General features: G+C 46.3%; 1 protein-coding gene across 3 annotated transcripts in view; it reads right to left on the reverse strand.

The window, feature by feature from the left end:
- Nucleotides 1–632: 632 nt before the first annotated feature.
- Nucleotides 633–12,021, reverse strand: part of ARHGAP1 (Rho GTPase activating protein 1) — a 65,331-nt gene continuing 53,942 nt past the window's right edge. For all 3 annotated transcript variants that reach the window (XM_030200869.1, XM_030200870.1, XM_030200867.1), the window contains exons 12-13: nucleotides 3,939–4,042; nucleotides 633–2,483 (exon numbers count right to left, since the gene is read on the reverse strand). In XM_030200869.1, the coding sequence (XP_030056729.1) occupies nucleotides 2,304–2,483; nucleotides 3,939–4,042 (284 nt within the window). In that variant the 3' untranslated portion in view covers nucleotides 633–2,303. The remainder of the gene's footprint in view (nucleotides 2,484–3,938; nucleotides 4,043–12,021) is intronic.

Raw genomic sequence — 12,021 nt, forward strand, 5'->3', positions numbered from 1 at the left:
AAACCGGAGACCAGCGACTAAGAAGAGATTCCTGTAATGGCTGCAAACGAGCCCTTCCCCATGGCACCACTTCCATCACTGATCCCAGAACCTGGACGTAGTCCCAGACCCTGCCTTTTCTGAAGAGAGGAATCTGTTGAACCAGCTTCGACAACCTGTGCTCTGTGAAGATCCTCTCCTGTGCTCTGTCAAATAGAATGCCCAGATACTCCAGTGTCTGTGATAGAGTTAGTCTGCTCTTCTCGAAATTGATCAACCCAACTGCAGAGGACATACAACTTTGTCCATCGCCACCACGCTGTCTGAATAGGATGATGCACGCATGAGCCATTCGTCAAGATATGGGTGATTCCCTGGGGCTGAAGGAAGGACGCAGCCACCACCACCACCGTAATCTTAATGCATTCACCCCCAACTGTCATCAGTACTGCACAACATGTCCCAAGCAGTGAGTCAGGATCCCTCCCCTACACCAAGTAGAACTTGCACTCCTCCAAGCGGTTCTGATTCAGACTTTAGTCAGACTTACCACTGCTCCCCCCAAGCTCACAGTCTCCAGCAGTCTTACCACAGATGAGAAAGGCTCAGTACTGGTACTCTGTCCTACGTTCTCCGGAAAAGCCGTTTCGTTCTTTTTTTTTTTTTTAAGTTGTGCTGAAAAAAGGAGGGGTGAATGGAGGGAAGAAGTAAACTTACTGGGCACCACAGATTGAAGACTCCAGCTATGACTCTGCAGACTCAAGCCAACCGCAAAGATCAACCGGGGATTTGACCAACTAGACCAGGAGCCAATTTCTCAGAACCAGAGGCTGAAAAGTGTCCATTCACCTGCTTGAGATAGAAAACACTGAGGAGCTGGACTGGATGCCGAAAGAGAAATGTCTCGGCTCGGTTTTCAGTTCTCTATCTCCACCTGCTGGCTGATTGGCATAACCATCCCAAAGGTTCAGGAACAGTAGGAAGCTATGTAATGGAAGTACCATTTAAAAGTGTAAATAGCACCCAGAGCCCAGAAGAACCCAAGAAAACTGAAACGGAAAACAGTGACCCAGCCTGGAATGTCTCCCAGGTCATCATGTGACATTAATCTTGTCTCACATCTTATACTATTCTCTCTGCCTCATATCATGAGTGCAGTATTTTCTATTAGCACACAGTCTATGATTATTATTTTCATGGCAGTGAGATTATTTAGTTTAGTTTTTTTTATGCATTTGTTGTTTTATTGATGCTATTGTTATGCTCTATTTTTTGTGTTATTGTAATCCACAACTTGCTCCTTCTTGTATCAAAAAAGGCAGAATAATTTCATTCTGATCTTTATAAGTTGTGGTTAAGGTGCAAATCTTTTCAAAATTCTGCTTTGAAAGAGAAAAGGCAGTTGTGAGCAAAGAACTTGTGATCAGCTCCCAGGAAAAACCCATTGAGCCCAAGGAGCTGGGTTGTTTTGCTTTTTAAAGTTTCAGCACAAAGTGAATATATACACCCATCTATCTATATATATATACACACTCACACACCCATACACATACACAGAAGCACATGCTAGGTATTTTCACATTATTTGGACTGACAGTCATTTAAAGGGAGGATAGGGACTCTCTAGAGAAGACCAGCTCCAACCTTCACTTCCATCCATTATACTTCTAAAACTGACTTTTCTCTCTCCTTCCTAAAGTTTCAATACTGCACATAACTGAAAACCAGCTCCAAAACACACACATACAGGATGACATATCCCACATGCTCCCTTTACACTAAGAATGTATGAAAAAAGACTAGAAAATGAGATACTCCGTCAGTTCTACTGTCTGTAAGAAAGCTGTGGGTCTGTCCTTTGCTCTTAGCTGATCTCTGTGATATGTATGTCTGTCCATCTCTCTCAGCTCTGCAGTGTATGAAATGCTTTTGGCTAGCTCTGGCTGCTGAACAGACTGTCAAAAGAGACAGATGTAAATATTTATTTCAGAGCTTCACAGTCTGTCAGAAGCCAAAGTGGGTGTAATTCTCTCCGCTGTCTAGTCTGTGAGACGGTGGAGTACATGTATTTCTCTGCCTTCTATAGTCTGAGAGACAGCTGGGTATATGTGTGTGTCCTGTGATCTGTAAGAGATAGTCAGGTGTGTGTGCCTCAGCTTTGCAGTTTATGAGTTGCTTTTTTTTTTTTTTGCAGAGCCCTGTGTCCTTTTGAAGAACCCTGTGTCCAAGGGCACTAGCCAAATGTTTGGAAGGGCAGAAAAGGGGGCATAGCAGTGCTTCCAACTCTGATGATGATGGCATGGGGAGTGTTGGGGTGGGAGGGCTCATGCATCTGAGTCCTGAAAAAGTTCTGCCTGGTAGTCCAGCAGGAACTTGCTGAGAGTGTTGATGGGGTTTATGGCCTTCAGGGTGATGGCAACGTCTTTGGCCCACAGCAGGTTAGGCCCAAACACCACAGCCAGATTGGCATTTGTCATCTTGTTTTGATCACTGCGAGCAGACACCTGGATTTGGAGAAGAAGCAAACAAATGATAGTGACAGAGACAGCCACAGATGGGCTGCAAGAGGACCTGCATACTCAAAAGCTCACGAGCCACATCATGTGCCCAGAGGTTAGAGGAAAGGGTTAAGAACCAGAAGGACCACTTCCCCCACTGTTGAGACTTTACACTCTTAAGGATAACAAAGGGAAAGGCTTGCAGGAAAGAAGAGAATCAAGTACGACAGATGCAAGTCTTTTAATAGGATCCTGGTTTTACAGCCTCGTGGACTCCAGAATCATGGTCATCAAGCTGACAGCTCCTCACTTCTACAGCCCCATGCTTCCACAATTGCCGACACCAAGCTGAGCACTTTCCAGTCTCTATTGCCCCATGAGTTATATGCTCCTTGACACCCACCTAAGCACCTGTACCCTCTCCCCACTAATAATCTCTGGGTCCTTGGGCCCGGCGTTTCATTTCCTGTTGTCTCATGTACCACTTAGATTGGACTTCTTGTATCTAAATTACTAATATCATCATCAAACAATCTTGAGCATTATTTGGGAAGGTGGACTAAAAGTAAAAAAAATGCCGGTGCTCATAATCAGTTGGTGTACCTGGTTCACTAGAACCGAATATTCAAACACATCATCGCTTCAGTTGGTACTGCTTGAATATACCTCATTATTGTTAATGGGATAACTTACCTGGTTAACCTTAGGTTAGATATTTTTCTGACCTAACTTAACCAGCCAAATTTAAAGCACCCCAGCATGCCCCTCTCTCCTCTTTACAGCAACTAGACAAAAATTAATCAGTTTATGGGGCAGGAATTTTAAAGGTCAATTTGTCTAACTCTCGAAGTTACCCAGACAAATCATTTGACTACTGGCCTCTGTGATTATACAGGTACATTATTATTAATTAAAAATGTTTAGATATTTCTTAAATTACAGACTTCATGCCTTTCCAGCATTCAATCTAGTTTTCACTTGAGCCAGAATTCCAATAAAGTAAGAGAGTACCAAAGGCGGGGGGGGGGAAGGGGGGGGGGGGGGCAAGCATCATGTCCCTCTCCTGAGCTCATACCAAGTGTCTGCAGGTGTAACGCTCTTACTGATACCCATTTCCATGCCCAGGGTTGCTATTCCTGTTTCTTAGTTCTTTAGGTCAGGGGAATGCTGGAGGGTGCTGGTGCTGATCTAGAGCAGTGGTTCTCAAATCCTGGAGAACCACCAGCCATTGGGGGTTTCAGGATATCTCTAATGAATATGCAAGACAAGCATGGCAGTCTGTCCATGCATATTCATTAGGGATATCCTGAAAACCCAGCTGGCTGGTGGTCCCTCAGGACAAGATTGAGAACCACTGATCTAGAGCACTTTGCAATGTTTTAGCAGGGTTCGGGGAAGAACTTTGCAATTCCATTGTCATGGAGAGAGGAAACATGGAGGTGGGGAGAAGCAATGTCTTACCTGCACTAGGAAGGTGGTAAGAAAGCGCAGCACTTCATAATTCTCCTGGGGCATAATCTGCAGGATTTTGCGCACGTTTTCTACTTGTCTATTCTCCTCCACATCTGATAGAAAAAGAAGACACTTTTATATTAACACAGTTATTTTCACAAACAATAAATGTAAGCAACCAAGACAGATTAAAAATGATTTCATAAAAACAGTACTATATCCCTCTAAGAGAAACAATACACCAGCCAAATAAGACTAACAACAACGATAACATACATGACAAATAGCGCTGAAGAAGAAGAAGACACAATGGGGAAGATTTTCAAAGCGCTGAAGTGTGCAATTGATTTTTCTATCTTTGGCAGCCCCTCATCCACTCCACCTCCACTCTGGGGCCTTTATTTTTTAGGAGACTAAATTTAACACAGTTTTAGTCGGCTAGCTTCCAAAGTTTTCTAGATAAGCCTTTTGAAAATCCACAAGTAAAACATAGGAGTGGGAATGACCACTGCAGATGAGCCAGATGAAATAAAACAAGTCTTTATTGTGTAACATAGCAATAATTGCTTGAAAACAGCACATCAGATTAGAAACAAGCAGCTCCACTGGAGCATGGACTCAACACGGTGTTTGGCCTACGCCTTCATCAAGAGTCCTTATAAGAATGAATAATGAAACAGATGTAAATATATGGTGTCCATCAAAACTAGCAAACGTATTTTAATAAATGAAATGAGAAGAAACATGAATTAGAGGGAAAAAGTGAGTACTGACAGAGTGACAGTGACCTACCGAGGATGATGGCCCAAAAAAAGTAAGTGGGTGTGTAAAAGTGACCAAAAATGTGTGTGTATGTACATAAAATGCCCATTCATTTTTTATTTTTTTGGATCACCATCCTCTCTATGTCACTGTCACATACTCTACCAATACTCACTTTTCCTATCATTTCACTTATTAAAATACATTTGTTATAATTGTGGTGGGACACCATATATTCACATCTATTTCATTGCTCATTCTTATAAGGACTCCTGATGAAGGCATAGGCCAAAATACGAACCGTGCCGAGTTCATGCTCCTGTGGAGCTTGTTTCTCATCTGATGTGCTGTCTTCAAGCAATTATTGCTGTGTTACACAAGAAAGGCCTGTTTTATTTCATCTGGCTCATCTGCAGTGGTTTGCTTATACTGCTTTTTGTGGGTTTGATTGGCTTCCCGTTTGCTGGACTTCTTTTTTGAAAACCCACCTCTGTTTCTCCATATCACCAGTCTAGGGAATGAAATCTTTGGTTCGGACTTTGGCTTTTTTTTTTTAAGTAATTCCTACATGGGGGAGAGGAGAGGAAAGACTACCCAAAACAGACAAATTCAATAAGTGGCTTGAGTCTTGATGTAAGAAGAAGGTTTTAGATACATAGGAGCATGGGGTAATACGTGGAAAAATAACAGGCTGTACTGTAACGATGGGCTACATCTTTCGGTGACGGGAAAAAGTATCCTTGGGGAGAAATTCAGACAATATGTTTGTAGACATTTAAACTAGAGGGTGGGGGTGACAAAAGGAAACAAGGGATTTCAGAAAGTCACCTCCAGAATAAACTTGATGGTAGAGGGAAATGTCATGTAAATATAGTAAACCACCTAAACTCACTAAGCACATGGAAAGCTATGTGCACAAATGCTCATAGTCTAAGTAAAAAGGTTCAAGACTTGCAAGCCGTGGTTCAACAATTCCCATGAATGGGATGTGACTACTGGGCTATAATCTTTTTAGGAAGGATAGAGGGGGATAGCGGTCATTTATCGTCCCCCTGATAAGTCCCTTTCATCCTTTCTCAGTGACTTTGACGCCTGGCTTGCCTTCTTCCATGATCCTTCCTCCCCCTCTCTCATCCTTGGTGACTAATATTCCTGCTAATGATCCTTCCAACTCTTATATTTCCAAGTTACTCGCTTTAACGTCCTCCTTTAATCTCCAACTATGCTCCACCTCCCCCACTCATCAAAATGGTCACTATCTTGATCTCATCTTCTCCTCCAACTGTTCACCCTCTAGTTTCCTTGCCTCTGATCTTCCCTCCTCTGATCACCATCTTATAACTTTCACACTTAAATCTCCTCCCTCCCAGTCCCGTCCTATCTTATCTAATTTATCTAGGAATCTTCACGTTATTGACCCTTCATCTCTATCCTCCCATGTTTCAAACCTCCTCTCTACTGTGGCACCATCCACATCTGTCAACGAGGCTGTTTCTTCTTACAACAATACTCTATCCTCTGCCTTAGACACTCTTGCACCTTTGATGACCCGCCCTGTAAGGCGTACAAAACCCCAACCTTGACTGACTTCTAATATCCACTACCTACGTTCCTGTACCCACTCCGCCGAACGCCTCTGGCGGAAATCTCGGGCCCTTGCTGATTTCTTACACTTTAAGTTCATGCTGACCTCCTTCCAATCTGCTCTTTTACGTGCCAAACAGGATTATTATATCCAACTGACCAACTCTCTTGGCTCTAATCCTCGACTTCTCTTCACCACATTGAATCTCTCCTCAAGGTGCCCCCTCCCCCAACTCCCCCTTCATTATCTCCTCAGACCCTTGCTGAATTCTTTCACAACAAGGTTCAAAAGATAAACCTTGCTTTCTCTACCTCACCACCTCTCCCTCCACTAGTCCGTTCCCCTCTCTGTCCTTCCCCTCATTCCCTTTCCTCTTTTCCTGAAGTTACTATTGAGGAAACTACACTTCTCCTTTCTTCCTCAAAATGTACCACCTGTTCCTCTGATCCCATTCCCACCCACCTTCTTAATGCCATCTCTCCTGCTCTTATTCCTTTTATCTGTCACATTCTCAACCTCTCACTTTCCACTGCGACTGTCCCTGCTGCCTTTAAACATGCTGTGGTCACACCTCTCCTTAAGAAGCCTTCACTTGACCCTACTTGTCCCTCTAATTACCGACCCATCTCCCTCCTTCCTTTTCTCTCCAAATTACTTGAGCGTGCTGTTCACTGCCGCTGCCTTGATTTTCTCTCCTCACATGCTATTCTTGACCCACTACAATCTGGTTTTCGCCCTCTCCACTCAACCGAAACTGCGCTTACTAAAGTCTCCAATGACCTATTACTGGCTAAATCCAGAGGTCAATATTCCATCCTCATTCTTCTTGATCTTTCCGCTGCTTTTGACACTGTCGATCACAGCATACTTCTCAATACCCTGTCCTCACTTGGATTCCAGGGCTCTGTCCTTTCCTGGTTCTCTTCCTACCTCTCCCTCCGCACCTTTAGTGTTCACTCTGGTGGATCCTCTTCTACTTCTATCCCTCTGCCTGTCGGCGTACCTCAGGGTTCTGTTCTTGGTCCCCTCCTCTTTTCTATCTACACTTCTTCCCTTGGTTCATTAATCTCATCCCATGGCTTTTCCTACCATCTCTATGCTGATGACTCCCAAATCTACCTTTCTACCCCTGATATCTCATCTTGCATCCAAACCAAAGTTTCAGCGTGCTTGTCTGACATTGCTGTCTGGATGTCTCAACGCCACCTGAAATTAAATATGACCAAAACCGAGCTTCTCATTTTCCCCCCCCAAACCCACCTCCCCGCTCCCCCCATTTTCTACTTCTGTTGATGGCTCTCTCATTCTCCCTGTCTCCTCAGCTCTAAACCTTGGGGTCATCTTTGACTCTTCTCTCTCCTTCTCTGCTCATATCCAGCAGATTGCCAAGACCTGTCGTTTCTTTCTTTACAATATCCGTAAAATCCGCCCCTTTCTTTCCGAGCACTCTACCAAAACCCTCATCCACACCCTTGTCACCTCTCGTTTAGACTACTGCAATCTGCTTCTTGCTGGCCTCCCACTTAGTCACCTCTCCCCTCTCCAGTCGGTTCAAAACTCTGCTGCCCGTCTCGTCTTCCGCCAGGGTCGCTTTACTCATACTACCCCTCTCCTCAAGACCCTTCACTGGCTCCCTATCCGTTTTCGCATCCTGTTCAAACTTCTTCTACTAACCTATAAATGTACTCACTCTGCTGCTCCCCAGTATCTCTCCACACTCGTCCTTCCCTACACCCCTTCCCGTGCACTCCGCTCCATGGATAAATCCTTCTTATCTGTTCCCTTCTCCACTACTGCCAACTCCAGACTTCGCGCCTTCTGTCTCGCTGCACCCTACGCTTGGAATAAACTTCCTGAGCCCCTACGTCTTGCCCCATCCTTGGCCACCTTTAAATCTAGACTGAAAGCCCACCTCTTTAACATTGCTTTTGACTCGTAACCACTTGTAACCACTCGCCTCCACCTACCCTCCTCTCTTCCTTCCCGTTCACATTAATTGATTTGATTTGCTTACTTTATTTATTTTTTGTCTATTAGATTGTAAGCTCTTTGAGCAGGGACTGTCTTTCTTCTATGTTTGTGCAGCGCTGCGTACCCCTTGTAGCGCTATAGAAATGCTAAATAGTAGTAGTAGAAGAGGTGGAGGAGTGGCTCTGTATGTGAGAGACGATATCAGAGCGGCTGAAATGCGGGGAACCTGGGGAAAGGAAGAAGCTTTATGGATCGTCTTGGAAAGAGAAGGCGGAACCTGTATCCACACAGGGATACAGACCTCCTGCGCAAACGGAGAAGTTAGACAAGGATCTGATAGAAGATATTCAAAAGATTGGTGTGAAAGGGGAGGTGCTACTGTTGGGAGATTTCAATTTGTCTGACGTGGATTGGAACGTCCTGCCTGCGGATTCGGAAAGTAGGAGGGAGATTGTGGACGCCTGTCAAAGTGTCTTGCTCAGACAAATGGTGATGGAACCCACGAGGGAAGGGTCGATGCTGGGTCTAATGCTCACGAATGGGGGTAGTGTTTCCAATATCCGGGTGGGTGCCCACCTATGTAATAGTGATCATCACATCGTATGGTTCGATATAAGGGTGAAGGTGGAGTGCAGACAAACAAAACTCAAAGTACTGGATTTCAGACGTACTGATTTTGATAAAATGGGGGAATACCTGAAGGAGGAGCTATTGGCGTGGGAAGGCGCAGGAGATATGGAAAAACAGTGGTCCAAGCTAAAGGCTGCTCTAAATATGGCGACTGATCTTTTTGTGAGGAAAGTAAACAAAAACAAGAGAAGCAAGTAGCTGACAAAATAAGAGCAAAAGAGGCTTTGTTCAAGAAATACAAAAGAACGCAACGAGAGGATCACAGAAAAGATTATCATATTAAACTCAAAGAAGCGAAGAGGGAAATACGGCTAGCGAAAGCGCAAGTGGAAGAAAACATGGCTAAAGATGTAAAGCGAGGTGACAAGACCTTTTCAGGTATATTGGAGAAAGGAGAAGAGATACGAATGGAATTGCGAGACTGAAAGATGAGAATGGCTATGTGGAGATTGATGAAGGTAAAGCGAATGTGCTAAACAATTATTTCTCTTCGGTGTTCACAGAGGAAAATGGAGTGGATACTGCGCCATTTACGGAAGAAAGAGTTTATAAACAGCTAGAGAATCTGAAGGTGGACAAAGCTATGGGGCTGGATGGTATACATCCCAGGATACTGAGGGAGCTCAGAGAGGTCCTGGCGGGACCTCTTAAAGATTTATTTAATAGGGTATGATACATACCTGTAGCAGTTGTTCTCCGAGGACAGCAGGCTGATTGTTCTCACGACTGGGTTGACGTCCGCGGCAGCCCCCACCAACCGGAAGAAGCTTCGCGGGACGGTCGGCACGCAGGCCACGCCCACCGCGCATGCGCGGCCGCCTTCCCGCCCGTGCGCGACCGCTCCCGCCAGTTGAATGACAAGCAATAAAATATGAAACACACAACTCCAAAGGGGAGGAGGGAGGGTAGGTGAGAACAATCAGCCTGCTGTCCTCGGAGAACAACTGCTACAGGTATGTATCATACCCTTTCTCCGAGGACAAGCAGGCTGCTTGTTCTCACGACTGGGGTATCCCTAGCTCTCAGGCTCACTCAAAACAATAACCCAGGTCAATTGAACCTCGCAACGGCGAGGGTACAACAGAAATTGACCTACGAAGAACAACTAACTGAGAGTGCAGCCTGACCAGAATAAATTCGGGTCCTGGAGGGTGGAGTTGGATTTACACCCCAAACAGATTCTGCAACACCGACTGCCCGAACCGACTGTCGCGTCGGGTATCCTGCTGGAGGCAGTAATGAGATGTGAATGTGTGGACAGATGACCACGTCGCAGCCTTGCAGATCTCTTCAATAGTGGCTGACTTCAAGTGGGCCACCGACGCTGCCATGGCTCTGACACTATGAGCCGTGACATGACCCTCAAGAGCCAGCCCAGCCTGGGCGTAAGTGAAGGAAATGCAATCTGCTAGCCAATTGGAGATGGTGCGTTTCCCGACAGCGACCCCTAGCCTGTTAGGGTCGAAAGAAATAAACAATTGGGCGGACTGTCTGTTGGGCTGTGTCCGCTCCAAGTAGAAGGCCAATGCTCTCTTGCAGTCCAATGTGTGCAACTGACGTTCAGCAGGGCGGGTATGCGGCCTGGGGAAGAATGTTGGCAAGACAATTGACTGGTTAAGATGGAACTCCGACACCACCTTCGGCAGGAACTTTGGGTGAGTGCGGAGCACTACTCTGTTGTGATGAAATTTAGTATATGGAGCATGAGCTACTAGGGCTTGAAGCTCACTGACCCTACGAGCTGAAGTAACTGCCACCAAGAAAATGACCTTCCAGGTCAAGTACTTCAGATGGCAGGTATTCAGTGGCTCAAAAGGAGGTTTCATCAGCTGGGTGAGGACGACGTTGAGATCCCATGACACAGTAGGAGGCTTGATAGGGGGCTTTGACAAAAGCAAGCCTCTCATGAATCGAACGACTAAAGGCTCTCCAGAGATGGCTTTACCTTCCACACGATAATGGTAAGCACTAATCGCACTAAGGTGATTCCTTACTGAGTTGGTCTTGAGGCCAGACTCTGATAAGTGCAGAAGGTATTCAAGCAGGTTCTGTGCAGGGCAAGAACGAGGTTCTAGGGCCTTGCTCTCACACCAAACGACAAACCTCCTCCACTTGAAAAAGTAACTCTTTTTAGTGGAATCCTTCCTAGAGGCAAGCAAGACCCGGGAGACACCCTCAGACAGACCCAACGCAGCGAAGTCTACGCCCTCAACATCCAGGCCGTGAGAGCCAGGGATTGAAGGTTGGGGTGCAGCAACGCTCCGTCGTTCTGCGAAATGAGAGTCGGAAAGCATTCCAATCTCCACGGTTCTTCGGAGGACAACTCCAGAAGAAGAGGGAACCAGATCTGACGGGGCCAAAAGGGCGCTATCAGAATCATGGTGCCGCGGTCTTGCTTGAGCTTCAGTAAGGTCTTCCCCACCAAAGGTATGGGAGGATAAGCATACAGGAGGCCGGTCCCCCAATGAAGGAGAAAGGCATCTGACGCTAGCCTGCCGTGTGTCTGAAGTCTGGAACAGAACAGAGGCAGCTTGTGGTTGGTCTGAGAGGCGAAAAGATCCACCGAGGGGGTGCCCCACTCTCGGAAGATCTTGCGTACCACTCTGGAATGGAGCGACCACTCGTGCGGTTGCATGACTCTGCTCAGTCTGTCGGCCAGACTGTTGTTTACGCCTGCCAGGTACGTGGCTTGGAGAAGCATGCCGAACCGACACGCCCAACGCCACATACCGACGGCTTCCTGACACAGGGGGCGAGATCCGGTGCCCCCCTGCTTGTTGACGTAATACATTGCAACCTGATTGTCTGTCCGAATTTGGATAATTTGGCAGGACAGCCGATCTCTGAAAGCCTTCAGTGCGTTCCAGATCGCTCGGAGCTCCAGGAGGTTGATCTGCAGATCCTTTTCCTGGAGGGACCACAGACCCTGGGTGTGAAGCCCATCGACATGGGCTCCCCACCCCAGGCGAGATGCATCCGTCGTCAGCACTTTCGTGGGCTGCGGAATTTGGAATGGACGTCCCAGGGTCAAATTGGTCCGTATGGTCCACCAGAGCAGTGAAGTGCGGCAACTGGTGGAGAGGCGGATGACATCCTCTAGATTCCCGGTGGCTTGGAACCACTGGGAAGCTAGGGTCCATTGAG

Source organism: Microcaecilia unicolor, chromosome 4 (genome assembly GCF_901765095.1).
Source record: "Microcaecilia unicolor chromosome 4, aMicUni1.1, whole genome shotgun sequence".
In the NCBI taxonomy this organism is placed as follows: domain Eukaryota; kingdom Metazoa; phylum Chordata; class Amphibia; order Gymnophiona; family Siphonopidae; genus Microcaecilia; species Microcaecilia unicolor.